Source organism: Felis catus, chromosome E1, assembly GCF_018350175.1.
Source record: "Felis catus isolate Fca126 chromosome E1, F.catus_Fca126_mat1.0, whole genome shotgun sequence".
In the NCBI taxonomy this organism is placed as follows: domain Eukaryota; kingdom Metazoa; phylum Chordata; class Mammalia; order Carnivora; family Felidae; genus Felis; species Felis catus.
The window spans coordinates 61,485,785-61,510,028 of NC_058381.1; the positions used below are offsets into that span (position 1 = coordinate 61,485,785).

At 53.4% G+C, this 24,244-nt stretch overlaps 1 protein-coding gene across 2 annotated transcripts in view; it reads left to right on the forward strand.

The window, feature by feature from the left end:
* The window catches only part of TBCD (tubulin folding cofactor D), a 160,586-nt gene that overhangs the window by 81,664 nt on the left and 54,678 nt on the right, over positions 1 to 24,244 (forward strand). For both annotated transcript variants that reach the window (XM_023244386.2, XM_023244385.2), the window contains 2 exons: positions 9,988 to 10,144; positions 20,881 to 20,938. In XM_023244386.2, the coding sequence (XP_023100154.2) occupies positions 9,988 to 10,144; positions 20,881 to 20,938 (215 nt within the window). The remainder of the gene's footprint in view (positions 1 to 9,987; positions 10,145 to 20,880; positions 20,939 to 24,244) is intronic.

Here is a 24,244-nt window from a genome sequence, read left to right on the forward strand (position 1 = left end):
TCTTAAAGGATCTCTGCATTATAAAGAATAAGGCTTGTTTCTGGTTCTTATTTATTTTACTGTTAATAATCTGAGTGCAGAGTCCATATATGTGTTTTTGACTTTAGGTGGTTTAACTCAAAGTTATGGGTATTAAGGCTCTGGAAGGTTCTGCCAGTGGCCGATGTGAGCCACTAACATCCCAGACTGATGTTAGGAGGTGGAGGGCTACCTGGTGAGCCAGACTTCTTGCCATAGTGCGATCTGTCCTCCTAGACCAGTGTCTCTAGGAGGGGCCTGAGCAGCCGTGCTCTACATTCTGGAGCATCAGAGGTGGTTCTCGTCGCCAGAGCCAGGACTGCTGCCTGAGAACCTGTTGGTGGTGTGAAGTTGAAGAATGACACGTGGTATTTGCAGGGAGAGAGGAGTGCAGACAGCCCAGTCAGCATAGAAAGCTGTGCTCCTAAAGGTGATGTTTTCTGACCCTGAGGTTACAGGGTGTGCAGTGCCCTGCTCTGAAATCGCACCCAATCTGGGGAGAAGGCTGGGCCCACCCGTGTGAGACCTCTGGACCCTACCGGGTTGGATGGCACAGACTCACCCAGCCTGCAACTGGGGACTCCCTCAGCACGCGACATGTCCTTCTAGTGTGAACCTCAGAGGGCAAGTGGGAGGTGGCTGTGGTAGAGGGTGGGGAGGATGTGTGGGGAGGCGCAGCCTGGCACCAGAAGGCCACTGGGCACAGTTCTGCGTACTCTGGGCCCTGGGCACTGAAGCCTCTGTGTGTGTTGGCGGGCAGCCCTGGTCCCCTCTCTCACAACTCCCTGCCGGGGGAAGTGGCCAGGCTGTGCCACTGGTGGGGCCCGACTGGTGGGAACTCTCAGGGTCAGTGTGCAGAAGCAAAGAGGGGCTTTTGCTTATGTTCTGTCTGAATGTCTTGGTGTATTTCAGTTGAGGTTTTTAAAAAGAAAAACAAGGGATTATTTCTTAAGATAGGAAAAAGACATTTAGGTTATTTTACAGTACAGTCCTTAAAAAGTGACATTTGAAAATTCTTTTTTAAAACACTCTTCTGGAGCGCCTGGGGGGCTCAGTCAGTTAAGCATCCAACTCAGGTCATGGTCTCACGGTTCGTGGGTTCGAGCCCTGTGTCGGGCTGTGTGCTGACAGCCCGGAGCCTGGAGCCTGTTTTGGATTCTGTGTCTCCCTCTCTCTCAGCCCCTCCCCTACTCGTGCTTTCAAAAAAAAAATAAACACTAAAAAAATTAAAAAAACAAAACAAAACTACTCTTCTGATGTCTTCAGTTAAGTCTAGAAAGTTTGTATTTTCAACGTCACGATGGTAAAATCTAGGCCACGTTGAGCCCGGGATTACTTGAGGAGTTCTTTGGAAGCAGGCAGAGGTTCATGACAGTCTAGGCAGGTGTTCCCATGGAAGGTGCACCCTCTTGCCCTGCCTCTTGGGAACCACCGCAGTGATCCAAGTGGCATTTACTCTGCAGCCGCTTTGTCAAGCCTCCTGGCAACCAGGGGATCACAGGGGGAAGAAAGAGGTGCACAGGTGATGAGGGGCCCATGGTCCTAAAAGGGGTCAGGGATCCAGTCTTCATGGTGTTTTCTCGGTCATGGCCATACCTCCCTAGTGCCTGCCTCTACCCCAAGGGCTAGAAGTCAGCACTGTTGGTATTTGGGCTCATAGGGGCCCTGAACAAGCTGTGGTCCCTCAGTGTGATGCTTGTGGTCCAGTCACGGACTCACTAGGGGCTGTCACTCTGTGTCTTGTGGCGGATGCAGTGTCCTGACCTCCCGTTAGGTGGAGAAGGGCCTGGCGCAGAGAGTCCCGATCGTCATCAGGATTGGAGTCACAGTACGGTGTTTGGCTGGGCTTCCAAGTGTTCTTCTGTGGTGACGGCATATTTTGGATGGCAGCATGTTGTCTCCGTTGTGGTTCAACCCTCCATTCCCATCAGCAGGGGTTTATTTCTATTGTTACAAACAGTGGTTGCACCAGTGCAGGTGCTCAGGACACCTTGGGGACACCTCCCAGGAGGCACCAAGTGGGGGGCGGCCCCCACTACTTGGTCACATCCTGAGTCCACATGAAGGGCTTTGCACACAGAGTGGTGCCTGCGTCATGTCCTCAGGGACAAAGGCCCCGCAGCCGACTTGCCAGTTCAAGGGTCAGCCTGTAGACGCTCTGCCTGCGTGGGATTCCTGTTGGTCATCGGGTGTGCTCACCGTGTTTTCTGCTGAGTTGGGGTGTTCCTAGTTTTGGGTGTGTGTGGGCTCTCCCCGTGTAAGTGCCGCCGCAGCACACTCACTCACGTTTGCTACTTGCTTTGGTGTGTTGGTGTGCTGAGGTCACGACACTTCACGACATCCTCCGTCACTCCCTTCGGATTTCTTGCACCGTTGGAAATTGGTTCCCCGGCCTGGGAGTAGGCTGCATTTGCTGGCCTTTTCTTTCAGCCATTTTACGGTTTCATCTTAGAAACATTTTGAGCTCTCTCACCCTTTGGGTTTCTTTGGTGACTTGTATTGGTTGGTGGGTCCTGTGTGTCGTGTGCGTGTCTTGAGGAACACAGGTCCACACGTGAAGAGCGTGGCTCCCTTTCGTGGCTCCCTATTCTTGCCTCCGCCCTCTCACCCCATGGTTCCCTTCCAGCTTGAACTTAGGCTAAAACACATGCCTGGGCCTGCCCCCTTGCTGCTGCCTTGTCGGGGCTCTTGTGATTTGTGGGGGATGGGCACCGAGGCCTTTCTGCTGGAAGGTGCCGTGCTGCTCTCAAGTCCCCTCAATTCTGTGCATGAAATTCTGGTGTCGCCGTGCGTGGGCATTTCATACGTTCCCCCAGACATGTTTGGTGTCCCGGTGCCTCCCTGAGCCCGGCTGCCGTGTCGCGGGCAGACCTGCCGTGCCGCCGCCACCCCCGGAGCCGCCAGATGCCGCACTTCCATAGCGTGTCGGCTCGGCGGTGTCGCCCACAGGGAGCCCTCCGACTGCCTCGTGTGAGGTTGGCTTTCTTAGCAGGATTTCCTGAGGTGCATCAGGTGTGGCGAGTGTCGCTGGTCTGTTCCTTTCCCCTGGTGTGTGGTAGTCCTCGGCAGGCCGTGCCCGGTGGTGAAACATTCACCTGCCGAAGGACACGAGCGTGGTTTCCGGGGTTGGTATCGTGAGCAAGGTGCCGTGCGCATCTGTGTGCAGGGAAGTCTTCACGTCTCGGATAAATGCTGAAGAGTGCGCTCGCTGGGTCATGGAGTACATCCACCTCTTGCAGTTTATTTATTTTTGTGATTATTGGAATATAGTTGACATACGGTGTTACATTATGCAACTTGGTTCTGATGGAGCAGATAAAGAATCATTCAGGGAGTTGAGAGAGTATTTTATTTTAATGTTTTCAGATTTTCAGACAAGTCATTACCCCCACTTTCTGAGGAACGATTCTGCAGGTGGTTTGGATGGTTTGCGGACAGTACAGACCTGGGCTGTCAGTGTCCTGGAGAGCAGCCCCGATACTGCCCCCCCCCCCCCCCCCCCGATTCTTTATTACCTGCCACCTAGATTTAATCTGAATCTCTGGCTGTTTGATATGGTAAGTGGTTTTCACTGACTTACTGTCCCTGTTCTCAGGGGAAGCCGCTGAATGATGCGGAGGGTGAGCCCAGCTCTGCGAGTCTGGCAGGTGGTGTGGCGGGAGCTGCCCTCGACACCAAGGGGCCATGTCCAGTGGAAGGGTAGATGCCACTTGTCCTTTGCCTCAGTCTTGCTTTGTAGTCACATTAGGCGTTTCAGGAGTCCTTGCCCCCAGGTATGACCGTGGGCTCCTTCCCTCTCTCCTGCGATGCATTTCTCTTGTGGCTGATGTGTGTTGTAGTGGTGGCCACCCAGCCTGGACTGTGAACTTGCAGAGGTAGAAACATTAGTCCAGAAAATAAACCGTGATACAACCAGTGCAGAAGCTACCTCTTTTGGTAGTCACGAATTATTCTGATTTAAAGAACACGTATGGTGGGAACTCACATGCACCTTGGCTCTCGGCCACGGCACCGAGGGCAGTGGTAGGCGGGGTCTTGTCCATAGGGAAGGCGCTTGGGAGGGTTTTAAGGGCCTCATGGCTGTGCAACTTCTCCGTGGAAAGGGAGTCCACTGGGGCAGGGGACAGTGGGTCCAGGTGCTGCACGGGCCAGAGGCCCACCCCAGCAGCTCGGGATGATATAGGTCTCCCAGTGTCGGTGGGGTCCCTCATCCTCTAAGGGAAGGCCGGCACAGAAGCCTGTACTTCTCCTCTGTCTGGAGTGGCCACTGCTGCTGCAGGCCAGCTAAGGGCCTTTGGGACACTTTTCAAAATGTCCTATGGGAACTGGAAACCAAAATGTCTATAGAACTAGATATTCTGTCCATCATTTCCTCTTGCCCCCTAGCAAATTCAACACTGTTTTTTTTTTTTTTTTTTTTCCCCTGAGCAAGTTGGGCCACATTTTTGAGGGAGGTATGATGGCTATTTGTACTGGTGACTGAAATGGCAGTTCTGTGGTGGTGGCCACACCCGCTCCTGGGAAGCCAGTGCTGTCCCTGGGTCTGAGTGTGGCTCCACGTGCAGCCCTGTTGTGTGCTCTGGGGCATCCTGGGTGACTCCGCCCCTGCGTCCCTGGAGGTGCAGCCCCACACCACCGGGGGGGGGGGGGGGGGGGGGGGGGAGGCGGGGAGGGGGGTGTGTTGTCCCAGTGCCTCCTGGAGACTCCATCCATACCGTGAATGCCTTCAGTGACAACTTTGTTCTTTAAATTAGAATAATTCGTGACTTACCAAAAGACGTAGCTTCTGTGCTGGCTGTATCACGGTTTCTTTTATGGACCAACTGTTTCTACCTCTGCAAAGAATGCCCGGGTCCCTCCTGCCCCTGGGTGCGCACCTCGCAAGCTGGGTGGCGGAGCTGTGGCACTCTGGGGGTTAAGTCATTTCTCTCACCTGGAGGCTGCTTTGTCCTTAGGCACTTGGCGTTAGACAAATGACATGCTGTCTAGAGAGAAGGGTATTTAAATTACATTTCTGGACTCTGGGTTGCCAAAAGGAAGCCCTCTGGGGAATCTTATATATTTGACATGCATTTGCAGTGTGTAATTGGAACCATGAGAAAGGTTTTTGTTCAAAGCTAGTGAAGAGTTTCCTTATTTTAAACCTGTTGAATCTGGAAAGAGTCGTTAGTTTTTGAACTGTTTCTCTGATTATGACTTCTTATACAGGTTTGGGGTTAACAGCTGTTTCTACTCCATAGGTACTACCCCCTACCCCAGGCTTTGTGGTTGTTCCCGGTGGCCTGCACGGCTGCTGTGTCTCGTCCTCCAGGCCCTCCTACAGCAGAGGCTGGAGAGGGCCAGGCCTGGTGGCCGCGGTGGTCCCGCCAGCCCCTTTCCCCCTCAGGTTGCTGTCGACATGGCGTGAATCAGAGCTGACAGGCCCGAGTTTCAGTTTTCTTGTTAAATCCACCGTGTCCCTTTTCCTCCTCTGAGCTCCTTTACTTTCTGTAAGTCAGATTCCCTTGTGGTGCCCGTGAGGGGAGCATCCCCACTGTCTTCTCTGGGACCCTGTCCAGTAGTGAGGCCTGTGTCAGTCCAGGCAGCCACTTCTTCACCTGCCCTGGAGGGTCAGCTGCTGATGTCTGTTGCCGGTGTCAGCGGAGGGGTCATCAGAGGCCTCCGAGGAAAATGACAGGTTCAAGATGTCGAGGGCATTTGTGCCAAGGACTTGGGTGGAGCTTGGCCAGGCGGCCATGTGGGTGGGTGTGGCTGGTGGGCGGCGTGGGCCTCTCCTTCTCTGACCTGTTTCTGTGGGAGGACGAAGACTAGCGCCTGCCCGTTGTCAGACCCAGCACATGGGCACGCGTGGGTGCTGGGGATAAAGTCAGGGTGTGTGTCCAGGGGTCACCATGGCCCGTGTTCCCCACTGGTCTGGTATCCTTGTCCTGAAGGGCTCAGCCTGCAGGCTAGTGCTCAGAGGCTGACCTTTTTCCACTCCTGGAGACAGTGGGCCACATGGACAAAGGTTGGACCCACTAGGCTGTCAATTTGCCCAACAATAAATGTTAGTCAGACTGTGGCAAGGTCTGTGTGTGAGTGGTGGTGGAGGTCCGTTAGTGGAATACAAACCAGCAATTTGTGTGTCCTTTTCCTCATGGCTGACTGACTTCACTGGCCAACAAAGCAACGCTTTGGAAAACCGTCTCCCTCTTGGGAACAGACCACTGGGTTCCCTGACCCGGAGTCAGGTTCTGCGGGTATGATGGGAGTGACCTCAAGGGCGCGTAGGCCTGGGGTGGGGGCTGTGTACATATGGAAGCAGGCTTCTCACCGGTTGCACTGAGCATTCTCAGTGTGGTTGCTGGTGGGTGTGATGCCTACCTGAAGCCGACATCCGCAGCACTGGCCGCTGTCACTCATGGTTGTCTGTCTTGAAATTGATTTTGTCCAGTGGACCGATAAATTGGGACTCAGCAGTTAGCATCCAGATTCCCCTCAGGCTATAGAATTGCTGAACGGTCTTACCCAGAGCTGTCTGGGCAGCTGAGTTACAGTAACGGTCTTAGGGGCCCTGGCGTAGCAGTGATACTGTGTTTATAGGATGCTTTCCTCCTAAAGGTGCCACAGCCTATTAGTTGTGACATCCATTGGGCTGCGAATGGGCTGTCCTGTGAGTGTGGAAAGTGAATATGAACGACACTGGAAGATGAGGAGTAGTTCCAGGTGGTGTGGAATTTCCAGTAGAACTGCTGATGACCAGTCTGAAGCATTGCAGAGTTGGTTTAGTTCAAGTTCAGACAAAAAGTAAAAAAAATCACTTAGATTTAACCCCTTCATGTACAGCGGCTATGATGGCGCCTTCTCGCTTGCTGTGGCATTTGTATCTGCCCTGTGAGTCTTACTGGAGGTCTCGTTAGACATTCACGAGGACTGATAGGTGTTCTTCCGGAAGATGGAGCTTAGTTTCTGGTGTGCTGGATGACGAAGGCAGACTGTTGTCACCTTCAGAGGCTCCCGCCCGGCGAAGTTTGCCTGGCATGGAGAAGGCTCCAGGGCCGCTGCAGCACTGTGGTGTGGCCTGGAGAGATGCAACGTGTGGGGGTGCTGGAGCCTCTCGAGAGGGAACCCCAGGAGCCACTGGGGTGGGAGTCGTCGGACAGACCCGCCCTGAGAGCCAGGGGCGGTGCGGCAGTGACGGAGGGGCTGGGCGAGAAGAAGCTGGGGTGAGGGGTGGCAGTGGTGGGGAGAGCAGGCCTTAGCTCGATGGGGAGGCAAGGGTGGGTGACCCTGGGGTGACCACCGTTCTGTGAACTGTGCCCCAGAAAATGGTGTGTGTGGCCTCTGGCCCAGTTTCAGACGCTGTGGCATGTGGGGCATGTCCCAGGAAGGGCGTCCTGCTGCTGCTCAGTTGAGGAAACGAGAACTCGGCAAGAGGGTGGGCTCCAAGGTTTGGGGTCCTCGGCATGCACAGAGGAGGGGAGGCCCGTCCCAGCTGCGGTTTCCTCCGTGTGCTGGGTGTGGGTGCCCCGGAACACCCTGTGCTCCATGGGACGGTGGGTGGAGGTGCCTTGCTTGGCCCCATCCTGGGAGGAAATGTGTGACCTAGAGCACCGTGTCTTTGAGCTTTCTATGTTTTGATAACTTAGTTTGGAGTCTGCTTACATAACTTTAAGTAAATTTATCTTAACATTTTACAATCTGATTAAAAATAATCATATGTATATAAAAATTGTACAAAGGGCCACCTGGGTGGCTCAGTCGGTTAAGCGTCCGACTTTGGCTCAGGTCATGATCTCGTGGTCCGTGAGTTCGAGCCCTGCGTCGGGCTCTGTGCTGTCAGTTCAGAGCCTGGAGCCTGCTACGGATTCTGTGTCTCCCTCTCTCTCTGACCCTCCCCCGTTCATGCTCTGTCTCTCTGTCTCAAAAATAAATAAAAACGTTAAACAAAATTTTTTTTAAAAATTGTACACAATCAAATCTACTTTTTGTTGCTATTTATATGGAATCAAAGTCCTTAGATGCAAAAAGGCAGAGGGGAGATTTGTGTTTGATATTCACAGTCCTTCTGTTGTTTCTTTTGATTTTGGTTTTTTTTTTTTTTTTTTTTTTTTTTTTTGCCCAAGGCTATTTCTAGGTATGTTTTCCTGGAAGATAATTTCTAGGATGATAGTGGCACATTTGGGTAATTGCTGCTTCATTTTTCTTGAATCCTACCTGGAATGTCTTCTCAGACCGCGTGCATGTAACGGTGCTCGTCTGGCTAAACACACCGGAGGGTGTGAAGTGCACGGTGAGGTGCTCGTGACGGGCGCTCGCGTCCCGGGGCGGCCCTGGCACACACATGCACGGTGGGGGCTGAGGCTGGCCCCTCTTGTCCTGCCTTCTGGTCACTCGGTGTGCTGGCTTTTAGCTTTGTTCTTTGTTGTGTCAGTGGTTGGTCGTCGTTGTCGTCCTGGTCGGCCGTTCCTGTTTTGGGCAAATGCGTGGTGCTTGTCTGCGGCAGACACCTGCCCGGTGTGGGAAGCTGCCGTGTCCGCGCCGTGCGGCCGGGGGTGTCAGGCTGCTGGAGCACGGGAGGCCCTGGCCGCGGGCGCGCTCCCCACGGCAACCTGCAGCTGATGCGTCCCTCGAGGGTGTGGGCCGTGGCCTCTGGCCTTCCCCTGCCCATCCTACGGCGTCAGGCGTCAGGCGCTGCGAGGCAGTTCTGCCCGAGCGCCACCAGTGCTGGGGGCGGGGACACATGGTCACTCCGTCTTCTCTGAGAACAGATGTTCACTTGTTTCCACCAGGAAACTTTCTAAACACCAGGGTGAGCTGTCTGCGTGCTTTATGGCAGCATCGTTGTTGGTTTTAGATTAGTAAATTGGGACTTTCAGAGTATCTTTAGAAAATCTCATTTATAGTGACTTCTAAAAAAAACTTATATCGTCTGAATTGCAAATTAAACATTTTTTTAGTTTTTTTCTATCATATTTTCCCGTTAGTTTAAGAGTTTTGTTTTTGTTTTTGTTTTTTTAGTAGGGGGCACGAGAGTAGGGAGGGGGCAGAGGGAGGGAGAGAGAAGAGAATCCCAAGCAGGCTCCACGTTCAGCGTAGAGCCTGACGTGGGGCTCCATCCCACGACCCCGGGATCATGACCTGAGCTGAAATCAAGAATCAGATGCTTAACCCACTGAGCCACCTAGGTGCCCCTAAGAGGCTTATAAAAAATTAGTTCATTTATAACAATCAGATTCTCATATTTTTTAAAGCCCTGTACATGACTATAACACATGGTACTTTATTTTCTGTTTAAATAGTTTACGTGTCTTAATAAGTGAACTCTTCCCCAAGTACTTGAAATACATGAATCTGGTAAATTTAACAGATAAATATGCTAAAATTTTAGCTCCTTTAAACATTCTAATACTCTTACCATGTATCTTAAAATTCTCTCATATTTTACATCAAAAATCACATGAGCAGTATTATTAAATTACTCATTTTCAAATGGAACCAGAAGGATAATCTGTTATGTACTTCAGATTACTTTGTACAGTGCAGATATTTTAGATAATTAAACGTATGTTGGTTATCCCTAAAATTAACACAGAAGTAACCCTGGGCTTGGTTTCCTTTGTCATCCTGGTTCTTGATTCTGAAACTGAGCGACTTAAGGCTCCCTGCGCCCCAGGTTCTCCTCCCCAGGGTGGGATGTCGGGCGCTACCTTCTGGCCCGAAGGTGAGGCGGTCTCATGTCCGTGGTCCCTGTGGCCAGCAGACCCCAGGCCTCTCCGTGCCTTCCGGTACCCACTTTCATCTCTTCCTGTCATTTGGGGGCAGCTTTTTAAAAAACGTGTCCACCGACTTCTATTTTCCTTCTAAACACGTGCTTTCTGACCAGGTGGCTTTAGGTTGGGCTGGGGAGCCGGCAGGCGTGCTGCTGCCGAAAAGCCGCGCGTGCCGCCCCCTGGCCCCGTGCTCACAGTCTTTGTTTCCTGTGCCCAGTTGTTCCCGTGATCCTGAAGGCGCTGACCTATGAGGAGAAGCGGGGCTCCTGCAGTGTAGGTACCAACGTCAGGGACGCCGCCTGCTACGTGTGCTGGGCCTTCGCACGTGCCTATGAGCCCCGGGAGCTGCAGCCCTTCGTGGCCGCCATCTCCAGGTAAAGTCCGCAGCGGGGTCGGATGCGCCCTGAGGTTGTCCCCGGGATCACGTCCTCCCGACGGCAGTGTGCATGGGAAGCAGCTGACGTGGCCCCTTTCCCACAAGAAATAGGTATTAATGAGCAGATAATATGACTTTAAGGGTGGTCTGTAGAAAAGAAACAGCTAGAGTGGAATTCCTTTTTTGTGGGTAAACAGTTCAAGCCGGAAGTGTTTAGGAGGAATGTTCTAGAGGCTTTGGCCTCTGGCTAGCAGATCCTTAGATGAAGGGGATCGGTGTGAAAGAAGTGCAGGTGGGGAGCACGTGAGTCGGTCAGGCGGTTTGTCTGTCTGAGTGTCTGTGCTGTGAGAAATTCTGTCACCTTGGCCAGAGTTCCTGGAAATGCTCAGGAGAGCTGGAGAAGGAAGCTGCTTTTGTTGAGGAGGCTGTGTTTTGTACCGCCTTAAGTTGCTAGTTCTTATGGACTTGCGCTTGCAATTCACCTGAGGCAACACTTACCAGCATCGTCAGTACCTTTGAAACGAAAATCAACACGCTTCAGGACAGGTTTGTGAGGTAGAAAAATAGATTTCTCTGGTTTCCTAGGGAAAGAATGGAGGCCAGCAGGCTCGTGGCCCCACCAGAACGCTCCCTGGACTGTGGCACCTCCGGGCTATCGGCCCTCTGACTTGGCCGCGAGAGCCCAGCCGAGCCCACCCTGCCCCCACCCTGCCCCCACCCACCCCCTCCGCCCCCCAACCAGGCCATCTGGACACCTGTGACGTCATGCCCCACTTTTAGGCTCTGATATTTTGTTGCTTGGGAAAAGTGCAAAACAAGTGTTGTTCCCAGTGAGTTTTTAATTTAATTTTTGTACTCTGATTTGTTCCTCTGTTTTTTGGACTGAAATCAGTTCCTTTCCTTTGAAGAATGTCTGGTCTCTACTTCTTGTGGCTTAAGTGGCCAGGGGAGGGCCTCTGAGCTCGGTGGCAGCCTCAGTGTTAGTCATGCACAAAATCCTTACCTGACAGCTTTTACTAGCAAACAGATTTCAGGATGGTGCTCAGGTCACAGGTCGTGGCAGCTGCCTTGACCTGGGGAGGTGGGGGTGGGGGGCGTGCTACCCCCAAGGTCTGTGCGCGAGACCCTTCAGGGTCCTGGAGGCCAGGTCCTCCTCCTCAGGTGTCCCTGGGCGCCCGCGGGAGCTGCCAGTCCACTTGGCACGCAGCATGCTCAGAGGGCAGCCAGGGCCTCGGCTCCTGTGGCTCCTCTGTGTGGGATCAGAGGGCTTGGGGACTGGAGTGTCCCTCCCATCTTACTGGTGTCCCATGTCCCCAGGATTTGAGGGCTGAGAGAGGGGCCTCAGGCCTGTTTACCACCGGAGACACATGGCTGAGGCCTCTATCACTCAATCTTGACTCTCACATCAAAGCAAAGCCTCCAGAGGAACCTGAGGATTGTGATCCTGGCTCAAGGAGATAAAGTGTTTCCGAGGAAGTCATAAAGAGGCCTGGCTCTCCCTAGCCGTGTCCACTTGGGGAGGTGTGGGGCGGAGCCAGAGGGCAGTGGTCTGGCGAGATGCTGTCCTGCAGAGGAGCTGGCCCAGGGGGCAGAAGAAGGCAGCGTGTGCCACGTCCCTCACTCGTCCATGGCTGTGGCTGCTGGTTACCCTCGGGAGCAACGAGGGCCAGGCTGCCCCAGGGAGACTGCCAGATCCTGGGCCCTACCTGCGGCCCTTTCCCCCTCTCGCTGCCTCTGCACTTGCCCTCCACTGTGCTGTAAACCGGCTTGAGGGAAGTCCCCGCCTGCTTTCTTGTCCTGCCTCTCAACTCTTTGGAAGTTGCTTCTGTAACTAGAGAACGAAGGCAGAAACTGTGCTTACTGTTGACGTCAGTCACAGGACGATGCCGTGAGGTGTGGGTAGGGGCTGTGGTTCTTCCCGTTCCATTGAGGATGAGCAAGGGACAGTGCTCAGGACACTCAGCCAGAGTCTCCCAGCAGACAGGTGCTGGGGCAGGCCCAGCTCTGCATGAGGGCACGGCCTGCCTCTGTGCTGAGAAGCCCGGACAGCCTGCTGTGCAGCAGACGCGACACGCGGCGCTTCAGGGGAATCCGGCTCTTCACACGGTCGTTCCCATTTCACAGTGCAGATGACCCCAGCACACTTGCTTTTCAGTTTGACATTTGTCTGAGAGCCTCAAGCTTCACAGGAATCTGTGCCCCTCCTTTCTCCAGGGACCCTCTTTGGTCCAGCCTGCTAGGAGAAGTGGGGCCCAAGGATGAAAGGTCGCCAGAGGAAATGGGATCGGAGTGAGACTTCGCTCACCTGGACAGCAGGAGCCCCGCGTGTGCAGAGGCGCACAGAAGGGAGAGCGGCCATCATTCACACTGTTCTGTACTTTGAGGACAGCTTCTTTCGGCACCTCAGGGTCGCAACCCTAATGTCCCCACTGATGTGTGCGGGTCCAGGGTTCCTTCCCAGAGCTCTGGGGTTTCAGGAGGGAGGGTTTTAGGGAGGGAGGCTCTGGGCTTTCTGCATTTTCAGAGCTTACTGTCACACCCCGATCTCAGTGGTGACTATCAAAGTGAAGTATCAATGAATGGAGAGACTTGCTGGTAAATGTTAAGCCTGGCCTTAGCATGACATGGGTGTGGAAGTCGGGGGTTGGCTTGACTGTGTGGGTCCCAGGCATAAGCAGGTCATAGGCCCTTGGACCTTTGGACCAGCCTGCACAATAACCGGTAAGCTCCCTTCTCTGGAGCGTGCTTCCTGCACAACGTGGGGCTGAGTTTTTGGAGGCCGAGGGGCACCAGCACATCTTACTGCAGGGTCACCACCATTATCCAGAGAAGCAAAGACAGACTTGGGGCCCAGGGACCTGGCTCTGTACTTTGAGAGGATCCTGACTTCTTGACTCACTTCTTGGTGTGTGGCCCTTGGCAAGAGGTCTTCCAAGGGACCGGGTTAGTCCGCCTGGGTTGGTCTGCCCTCGGAGTGAGCATGCCTTTGCAGACTGCTTATGGCAGAGAGGGTGGGGCTGAGCCCGCTCCTTGGGGGTCTCAGGGAGTCTTTCAGGGCCCTACCATGTTTCTGGAAGGCACAGGGAGGGTGTGGAGGTGGGCGTTCAGAACACTGACCTTTCTGAGCCAGGACTCATTTTGAGCAACTCGCTGAGCATGAGGGAGCAGAGAGCATTGACTATGGGGGACGCCAGCGTCCTTCCACGGAGACCCCCCTGGGTTCCAGTGGGTCCTTCGATCTCAGGGAGATTGGCTTTCCAGACTCCTGGGCATGCCCGAGTGATTGCTGGGATCACAGCACAGAGACCAGTAGCCGGCAGGGGAGTCTGGAGACTCCTGGTTCATTGCCTTCCTAATTTCACCTAACTTACCCAGGAGTTTCTGTGAAAAAGGCCCGTCTTGTCCCCTCTCCCTGTGCCCATCCCAGGATTGGATCAGCCAGTGCCCTTTGGAGCCACGCCCGGCAGGCTCTCGGGCCAGTTTAGCAGGTTCTGAGGGAGCCTGTGCCCCAGCTCTTCCCGTCCATCTGGACTGTGGGCATCCGGGGGCGGGAGGGCGGGTGGGAGGTGAGTCATGGTGCCGGGGAGCCTGGCGGACGCTGCCCGCGCGCGCCTCCCTGCCCCAGGAGTATCGGTTGGGGTGTGGCCTTCGAGATCTGCCCCCGTTGGTTTGTAATAAGTGACCACATTTTAATTGTCAGCCTTTAAACCCATTAATCCTGGCTCATGATAAAACCATGATATCTTTAATTGTACTTTCACAAACTCCCCAGTGGATCCTGCAAAAGTAGGTAGTTGAGATCAGAACGAAATTCTGGAAATGAAATAGAAATATCTGATGAAAGGAACCGGGGTGGGAGTAACAGCAAGGAGGCAGGCCTGGGCTCGGTGCAGGTGCCCCGGGGGGTGTCACTCTGTGGCCTCACCTCCTCAGTTGGCCACGAGAGGTGGGGCTCAGCTCCGGGGTTAGCTGCTCACCTTCCTGCAGGAACATGGTTCTCTCCCTCCTGGTGAGTATACATGGACCTTCTTTGTCTTAGAAATGTCAGAGAAAGGAGGTTTTTAGGTAGATTCAATCACATTTTGAAATCGTGTCGGTCTGTTTTAAAAACTCATCTTCTTCCCTCCCTCCTTCCTGTATTTTGGGAGAGAGCAAGCAAGCACAAGCGATGGAGGGACAGAGAGAGAGGGAGAGAGAATCCCAAGCATGCTCCACAGTGTGAGTGTAGAGCCTGACTTGGGGCTCAGTCCTATGACCCTGGGACATTGACCTGAGCCTAAATCAAGAGTTAGATGCTCAACTGACTGAGCCACCCGGGTGCCCCTAAAAACCTGTAAATCTTAAGCATTATATATAATAATTATTTTGTGGAAAAGTAAGTAGGCCTTCCTGAAAAGCCACACATAATTTAGGAACAATGAGACACAAAGTTAAAATCGTCCCAAGTGGTTGTGCGTGCTCCACACCAGTAATCAGAAGCTAATTTGCAAGAAGAAGAAAAAAGGAGCCGGCTGTTGCCAGCATGTGCGTTGGTTGTCACCTTCCAGTGATTTCCTCACCTGAAACTCTTTTGAAAGCCAAGCCCCTGTTGACATCAGCGCCGTAGGGCCCTCCCTCACCAGTGCAGCCCACTCAGCCTGCGGAGCAAGCCCGGCCAGCAGCGTGCAGCGTGGGCAGTGCCTGGGGATCGAGAGTCCCAGATCTCTTCCTCGAGGGCAAGATTGTCCTGAAAAATCAGGAAATGGCAAGCATTGCTCAAAGCTACGTCTTGTTCTCACTCAGCGTTTCTTAATGGCAGACTTCCAGAGGGAAGATAAACCTTTTGTTTTTCAAGAAAAGTTAAATGGCGGTTCGTGACCAGGGTGCCCTTACCTGTCCACCCGGTAAACACTCTGCCTCGCTCTGGCTCTGCTGGGACACGAAAGAGCTTTAAAAGTTTCTTGTGTTTTACCATAGTATTAACTGGTGTGAGCTTTGGTTCTCACGACTTAGAGAAGGAAGGTTCGGCCACGCGCAGGTCCTGTGTTTTACTCAGAAAGTGATGTGATTTGCGCTTTTTAGACAGTGTGGATGGATAATGAGTTATTAGCCTCGTAGCTACCTGAAAAGTTCCTTTACTTCTGTTTTGCTGTAAAATATTGTACAGGCTAACAGAAATTGAGTTTGGGGTGAGATCTGCTCTTTGCTGTTCCTCCTGAAAACCAGGTGCCTGGAGCTTGGGGCAGGTGGAGGCGTGCAGCTTCCCCCTGGCGCGGACAAGAAAGAAAGTCCCTTTCTGTTTAACATAGACCATTTCTCCGTGTTGGGAAATCCTGGTGAAGTATCACTCAGGCTTCTGCAGCGAAAGCAAACGGGAAGACACCAGAGACGCGTTCCAGCCCGACTGAGGCCTGGCAGGCAGTGTGCGGGGCAAGCCTGGGGCCATGCTTCATGTCCCCTTGCTGAGTGTGGAACGAGAGCTGGTGACTCACGCACTGGGCTCCGGCCCGCTGTGGAGAGGGGCCCTCAGGAGAGCACAAGGACCCCGGGCCTGTGGGAGCTTCCACATTTATATTTGGCTAATATTCCCGGACCTGTGTTTGTTTGAAACATGCTGGTATTTCTAGATAAGTCTGTTTTGTTCTGAAAGTGTGAAATTAGAGTAGTTTAAAAGATTTAATCAGATCAAAAAATATTCGGGGCTTCTGGGTGGCTCAGTTCACGAGGAAATCACTGGAGTTTGAGCCCTGCGTCGGTTCTGTGCTGACAGCTTAGAGTCTGGAGCCTGTTTGGGAGTCTGTCTCCCTCTGTCTCTGCCCCTCCCCCACTCATGTTCGGTCTGTCTCTCTCAAAAATAAATAAGTAAACATTAAAAAAAAAAAAAAAAGAACACCCAGCAATTGCACTACTAGGCATTTGTCCGCTGGATACAGGTGTGCTGTTTCAAAGGGACACATGCACCCCAGTGTTTATAGCAGCACTATCAAAATAGCCAAAGTATGGAAGGAGCCCAAATGTCCATCGATGGATGAATGGATAAAGAAGATGTATATACATACAATGGAGTATTACTCGGCAATCAAAAAGAATGAAATCTTGCCATTTGCAGCTGTGTGGATGGAACTGGAGGGTATTATGCTAAGTGAGGTTAGAGAAAGCCAAAAATCATATGACTTCACTCATATGAGGACTTTAAGAGACAAAACAGATGAACATAAGGGAAGGGAAGCAACAAGAATGTAAAAACAGGGAGGGGGACAAAACAGAAGAGACTCATAAATATGGAGAATAAACTGAGGGTTATGGGAGGGGTTGTGGGAGGGGGGATGGGATAAATGAGTCAGGGGCACTAAGGAATCTACTCCTGAAATCGTTGCACTATATGCTAACTAATTTGGATGTAAATTAAAAAAATAATAAAATAAAAAAACCAAAATATTCAGTCAGAACAGTATTAAAAACCATATACAGGTACATGCACAGTTGATTTCTTGAACTAACCTCAGAGTCTGTGTTTAAAAAGTAAAACGGTGTTTGGCTAAACGCTAAAAGCTGTGTTTTTAAGGGGCATTGCTATATTTGTCCTACTCTGTTTTGTGAAGTTTGGTTGAACGTCAATAAAGCAGGGAACATTTTCAGCCACTAACATGTGAGTACAGGAGCTAACCTGTCTGAGGGTGAGGCGGCCCAAGACCCTCGGTCAGGTTCCCCGGCCGCAGCTAATGTGGCCCCTCAGAGGCCCCTGTGTGGGAGGCCCGCTTCCTGTGACACTGCATGCTGCACTTAGTTCATTCTGCTCGGGGTTACATAGACATAGAACCTTCTGGGGCTCCCGCGGTGCGTGGTCTTGACGAGCCGTAGCTCTGTGGCAAGTAAGTGCAGGAGCTGAGTGGTGTGCGCTGGGCCCTGTGTAGCTCGACTCCCCGCTAGAGCTGCTGGGGTCCCAGCGAGTCACCTGAAGCCAAGCACGGACGAGTGTGAGCACACAGCTTGTTCCACAAGGCTCCCTCAGGTAACTGCGTGGCACCCCACCCTGCCGAGTGGCTGCCGCTGTAGTTGGCAGGGGAGCTGGAAGGAAGGGCGGCTAACACACATGAACCGGAAGCTGCTTCCACGGTCATCCGGAATACTGTGCCTCTGTCGCAGAACGAGCCTGAAGGCAGGCCTGCAGTGAAGCCTGTCAGCTCTTAGTGGCCTCGGTCGCGTCAAGAAGAGCGTGGTTGGAAGTGGGCTCAGCCCGCCCCGAGTGGGGCCAGCGCGTCCACGGACGGGCAGGCAGGGCCCGGTGCTGTGTAAATGCGTGGTCACTTAGCAGTCCCCGGGTCATGGCTGGCCTATGGTGGCTGCCTCTCTGCACTCGCTCCTCTCTCCTCGGTGATCATTTAAAAGTTATAATGTAGGACAAATAGATTGTAGGACGTTTAAGAATTCAGTGTAAAATATTAATATTGAAGTATGAACTTTTGGCAGTATTGACTGGACCCAGAGTCAGGAAGTTATAAGTCTGCCTTTTTCTTGTGTCAGATGCTGGAGGAAAGCAGAAGTTCTTGGTGATTCTCTTCCTAGAAGGCGTGCCATCTTACGGATTATGAAGCAGCAGCTCTTATTAAACGTAAATGTAGCACTAAAATTTCCACTAATTCTCAGAATATTTGTGGGATAATATACCACACGTGTTTTTGTTGAGAACCGTGGTTAATGTAATTTTTAGTTATTGAAAGATCACACTAACACGTCTCAATCGGTTTAACGATTTCTACGATTTTATTAACAAAACCCATTATGTTGACGTAGAATTAATTAATTAATGTTCCTACTAAATCAGGTGACTTCTTAGTTGTAAGCCCAGTTATTATTTAAAACTCATTTTGGCGATAGTTTATGGTGAAGAGAGTTTAGAGGAGAGAGGGAGTGAGCTCTGGTGATAGGATTTTGCTGAAGTGACTTTCAGCTTCACCTGTGAAAGGACCTCAGACACTGAAATCTTCAGATGCTTAATTGCTTTTCAGAATTTTAATTTTAAACCAACTTGAGACTTAGAGGAGAGTTCCCAGAAGAGTAGGAACGGCTCCCATAGGCCCTGCACCACCTCCCCCCGTGTTAACCCCGCTTGCGCCCACACAGGAAAATGAGTGTCATGCCGTTTCTCATCTGCAGCCAGTGCATGTGCTGGCGTCATGGCTGGGCCCACCCCAGACTCAGTGTGCGAGATGCTGGTTGGTCTCCTGGTTGAGGTGCGGTCTGTCAAGCTACTGGGATCGTCTTCCTTCATGTGTGATGCATGTTGTCGGGGCTCCTGGAGATCCCGTCCTGCCCCGTTTCTCCCCGCTCTGGCCACCAGTGTCTGCGCCCGTCTGTGGGTCTTGCCTGTGGCAGGGGCACAGTGACTCTCGTAAAGAAAGGCAGCCCCTTGGGGCGCCTGGGTGGCGCAGTCGGTTAAGCGTCCGACTTCAGCCAGGTCACGATCTCGCGGTCCGTGAGTTCGAGCCCCGGGTCAGGCTCTGGGCTGATGGCTCGGAGCCTGGAGCCTGTTTCCGATTCTGTGTCTCCCTCTCTCTAGGCCCCTCCCCCGTTCATGCTCTGTCTCTCTCTGTCCCAAAAAATAAATAAAAAAACGTTGAAAAAAAAAAATTAAAAAAAAAAAAAAAAAAAAAAAAAAAAAAGGCAGCCCCTGTCCCCTTTTTACCCACCATGTCATTTACCCTCAGGCCTATGGTTGACACTTGTCGAAGGGGCCGCTCACATGGCTCCACCTTTGGCCGTTGGAAGCGGTTCCATGTTGGCTGCTGTGTCCTTTCAGTAGGACTCAGACTGTACTCATTTTTTGGAATACTTTCTTGCTTTCTAGCATTACAGTCTGGGCAAACTTTTGTTCCCTTGCCCCAGCCCTGGAATCAGCTGTGTCCCGGGGGTTGTGTTTAGATCCAAGACCTGGACTCTGCTCACACTCCCTGATACGTGAGCACCAACCAAGTGCGCCTCCGCCCGGAGTCCCCTCCGTCTATCCCTGTGGACCCTGCAAAGCCAGGCCATCACCCTGCCGTCCTAGCTTTCTCCTGTGCCTTTTCGCTTCCTCCTCCTGCCTCTCCTCGGCCGTGTTTTCTCGTCTGCGTGTGGTGGCTCCAGAGTCTCCCACAGCCTGTGAGAAGCACGTCTCCTCACCTGCCCTGTCAAGGGTCACACAGCTGGCCTTGTATGATGCAGGTGTATTCCCTTGGCTATTGGGGTCCCCCACTTCCTGATGGTTTCTTTTACATTTGGTGGCTTTTGACAGATTCAGAGTTGGGTACCACAACTATAGTCCCAAACAGTAGTTCTGTTTTTCCCGGGTCCCCCACTCTGCCCTCCGCACTCAGCCATCCGACCCCTGGCCACCACCAGACTGGGCTTTGGGCCTTCTAATATTGCCATTTCTAGAATGCGTTCTGTCTAGACACATACGCCATGTGGACTTTCTGCTTAGCAAAATGACGTAGCTTCATGAGTTGATGCCTCATTCATTCTTACTATGCGGGAGGATTTCATAGGGTGTGGAGGCAACGAGTCTGACTCGGGTCTCATTGGGCTTGGAAGCAAGGTGTCTTGGGGCGGGTTCCCTCTGGGGGTTCTGGGGGAGAATCCATTCCTCTCCCGGCTTCCAGAGGCTGCCGTGTTCCTTGGCTCGTGGCCCTTCCTCTACGTTCACTGTTGGTAGCTTTGGGCCACGTCCTTCTCGGGCTCTCTGCCTCCTGCTTCCATCCCCGAGGGCTTTGTGACTGCATGGGTCTGTCAGCGTGGCCTCCCTCACTAGCTGCTGTGACTGCACCTGCAGCCGTAAAGGCCCCCTGCCGGCCAGCGTCACATGCTTACAGGTGCCGGGGCCAGTGCCTGGACATCTGTGCAAGGGGGCGTCAATCTGCTGTCATGCCGTATTGACAGACGTGGTGTAGCTGGAGGGGCTGGCTGGATTCAGGGGGTGGCTGTTCAGGCTGGGCTTGCTGGACGATGCGGATGTGCCAATGAAGGAGGAGGATTGAGGTACAGCAGTAGGAGCGGGGTTGGGGCAGACAGGTGGTGTGGCATCGAGGAGGCCTCCGTGTGTCCGAAATACCCCTTTTTAAAGGCGTTTTCTCCAGACTGACGTGAGATGGAAATTCTCGAGTCACCCTTAGAAACGGCACTGTTTCCAGTCCTGCCCCAGATCCTTTGTTTTCTGTTACTAAAGCCACACAAAGTCAGACAGGTGCTTTCTGCCTCATCAGTAACAGTTGAGTGTGGTGGCCTGAGGAAGAGGGGTTTAAATGGAGCCTGTCCAAGTGTGGTTGGGGGTGGCAGGGCCATCTGGAGGATGCTGAGTGCTCCCAATAGCTGTTCTTGGCACTAGGTCACGTTTCTGACGAGGGGCAGGGCCCCTAGGCTCCCCTGGCTGCCCGTGCACGTCCCCATGGCACCTGCTCGCCGTCCATCGTGGGGAGCTCTGGCCGGGTGCTCCAGGCGCTCCTGGTTCTCATTCTCTGGGTACCCCCGGAGCGGGCCGAGCGCATTCCGCCCCTGGGCCCCTGTGCGTGGCAGCTCCTCTCCCTGGGAGTTTGCTGGCACTCGGATGTGTGCCCCTCATGTGGCTCTCAGGGACCCGGGGTCGGCCACCTGTGGTGCTGGAAACTCGCTGCATGTGGCACACACTGAGCAAATGAAAGAGGCTCCTGAGTCCTGCCACAGGGTCTGTGTCCTTTCGCAGACTTCCTTCTAATTAGTCCTCTTCACTCTTTTTCACAGCGCTCTGGTGATTGCCACGGTGTTTGACCGAAACATCAACTGCAGGAGAGCAGCCTCTGTGAGTGGTCTCGTCTCGTTCCTTGTCCCGGTGGCGTGGGCGGGCTCTGCTATGCAGGCTGAGTGCTCCTGGACGCTGCCTGAGCGTGGTGTCCGGGAAGCCAGGCGGTGGAGAGCAGTTGGCATTTCCTCCCGGTTTCGGGAGGCCTTTATCCTGGGAAGGGGGGCCGGGATTAAATGGCCACTCCCAGCCATGTCGACCCTCGTTGGGTGGATGGGATGGCGCCTGACGACCGGACACGGCTCAGGACGGCCTGTGCTCTGGAGAAGGAGGAGAAGGTGGGCTCTGTGGCTGTGACCTGGGTTTGATGGCAGAGCAGGTGGCTTTGAGCCTCACCAGGAGCTCCTTCAAGCAGGGGTCAGCTCAGCTTCACATGGTCACGCTGGGCCTGGGGCCTCGCTGGCCGTGCCTGGCGGCCCCAGCAGGGCTTCATGGGTTTGGATGCTGGGCCTGGGCCCCCCAGAGCCACCTCACCTTTGGGTGGGTTTTGTGTGCAGGAACTTTGGGCAGGCTACACGGTTGCTTCTGAAGGGCACTGACCAGGAGCCTCTGCACAGACATCTCGTGCTCCCCCCGACAGCCGGGCTGTGGCCTTGAGCTCTGCTTTGGGGGTTTCCATGGATGCTAGTAGAGATGATGACTGCCAGGCCTGGTTCCGGGAACTCTCGCTGGCAGTGTCAGTGGCTGTGTCCTGGCTTTATACAGGGGTATCTAACTGGTGGCAAGTCACTTAGGTCAGGCTCAGACATGGGCTGGTGGAGGTGCTGAGGGACCAGAAGCAGGGCCAAGAGTACCTGGTAGCTGAGGCGACAGACCTTCTGGAGATGAGAGCCTTAGCTTCAGTTACAGACCAGCAGCTGCCCAAGCTTTTAGAGGCGAAGAATGGACATAAAGGCAGTGTTTTGAGAAAGATGTGGGGTGCAGATGGCTGGGTGGGGGTGAAGCCAGGAGGGCCCTGGTGCTGGCCGAGGGTTGGTCTCCGTGTGGTTGGGGTTAGAGGGAGACCTGCAGGAGGAGTGGCCGAGCTGCGAGGTGCTGGGACTTGGGGAGGGTTTTCTGTGAGCCCTGGGTGTTGTCAGAAATGGGGGTTCTCCGCTGTGGGGACACGAATGTGTTTTGTGGATGGTTGGGCTGAGGGGTTGGATTGAGGGCCCCATGCTGGGGAGAGGAGAGAGCTGCCCACCTTACCCTGGGGCCCCCGTTGCATCATGGGAAGATAGGTCTTCCCGGCTCAGAAATGGGCATGCGCCAGTGGGACAGGTAGGCGAGTTGGGAGGGCCTTGCTTGGGAGCGCTCTGCCTCCAGACGCGGAGGCTGAAGCTGACTTCAGGTGTCCCGAGTGGAGTGAATGCGTGCTTTTGGGGGGTGGATGGTAGAGAGAGGGTGGATGGAGCATCTGTGCCCTGTGGCCTGGTCCAGATGGAGGCCACACAGGCTTATGAGAACGAGGAGGATGCAGCGTCTGCTAGAAGAAACTGAGAGATCGTCACCGTGTGGCCGCTTGTCGAAATGCATGTTTGTGATTTGAACACTGACTTCAGCAAGGTTATTACACATTGATGGAAAAAGATACTGTGGAGGAGCCTCTGACTAGTGACAGAAGACACAGGTTAGCAGGCAGGTTTGTTCGATGGCAGAACACACAGGTGCGCTCAGGCCACCTTCAGCAGGCGAGGCACTGCTGTAAACTTGGGGTTTGGGAGATCAGCACCTGCTGGGCTCGCTCCCATGTGCTCTGGGGACACGTTTTGGGATTGTTAGTGTATCACACTCAAGCTGGCATCATGCAGGCTAGAGTGGCTGGGACCCGGGGAAGTACCGGGCTTACGTGGGAGAGGACGGGGGTGGGCGGTGGCGTGGCATGGCCACTTGGGTGAGGTGCCCACATGCACGGTTCCTGAGAGGGGCGGGGCCTGCTGCTTTTTTCCCACGAGAGGAAAGCCCAGGCCGAGCAGCCCTTGGCCACATCTCTCTTTCTGCTCTGCCATTCCCCAGGGCCTTCTTTCCTGGGTCCCTGACACCACATGCTGCCCCTGGGATGTGGACCCAGTTCCTGGGTCTTTTCTTGGGGTTCCTGTAGGGCCGGCAGCTCCAAGGTAGGGATGGTCCGTGGGGCCTGCACCCACAGCTGGCTCTGTGGGCGGAAGGCGTGGATGTGGTTGGACCTTCCCCTCACTCTGTGTGTGAGCTCACTTGTTGGGTCTGGGGGGCACGTGCTCCCCACGGCTCTGCACACAGGATCTCATCCTCTGTGAGGAAGAGAAAACCTTACTGTTTCCTTTCTGGTTTTGATGCCTTTTCTTTCTTTCTTTTGTCTAAGAGGCTGGTAGGAGGGGCTGCGGTTACCCTGCTGAGCAGTGGGGGCCAGAGGGGACAACCGCCTCACTCTCAGTCTTGGGGACGCGCCAGCTCTCACTGTTGAGTGCGCTGTTTGCTCTCAGGCTCTTGTGAATGCACGTCAACAGGGTGAGGAAGTCCTGCTAGTTTGTTGTGAGGTTTTGTGTTTTGTTTTGTTTTGTTTTGTTTTAAATCATGAAAGGATGTTGGATGGTGAGATGGTTGTGTGGTTTCTGTCCTTAGTTCTCTTAATGTGATGGGCCCTCTGAATTGATTTGCAGGTATTAAACCAACCTTGTATTTCTACTTCTCTTGGTATAATCCTTTTTTATTTGCTGAATCAGCGAACTGTTGAGATTTTTGAGTCGGTATTAGTAAGGGGTATTGGTCTGTAGTTCCCAGTTGTTGGGTATTTTTGTCTGGCTTTGGAATTAAGATGATCTGGCCCCGTGAAAGGAGTAGGGAGCGTTTCTTCCTCTTGTGTTTTGTAGAAGAAATTGGAAAAGATTGATGTCGCTCTGTTTGTTTCTACTCTCAGTGTTTGGTAGAAATCACCAGTGAACCCATCTGAGCCTGTTTGGTCTTCGGTTTCTTTGCAAGTATTTTAAGTCATTAATTCAGTTTGTTTAGCATGTCTGTTTTTCCTAGTGAAGGAACTTGTCTGTCCATCTGTCAGGTACAGCGACATAGCATTGGGGACAGCCCGTCTGCCACTTGTCATGGCACTTGTCATGCCACTGTCACTGTGCTCTCTGTCTCGTGTCACCAGGAGGACGGTTGGTGCCTGGCCCTGGCTCGCACATGCCCACTTGCTGGCAATGCGTGGTGGGTGCTCCACAGACCTGTGTCTCACGAATAGGTGAGCATGGCCCGTGGCACCGCTCCCTTTGGTTGGGTGATGCAGGCAGAGCATGGGCCTCCTTCGCATGTGGGAGCTTGGCTGGTGGGTCTCCCATGACCCCTGACAGT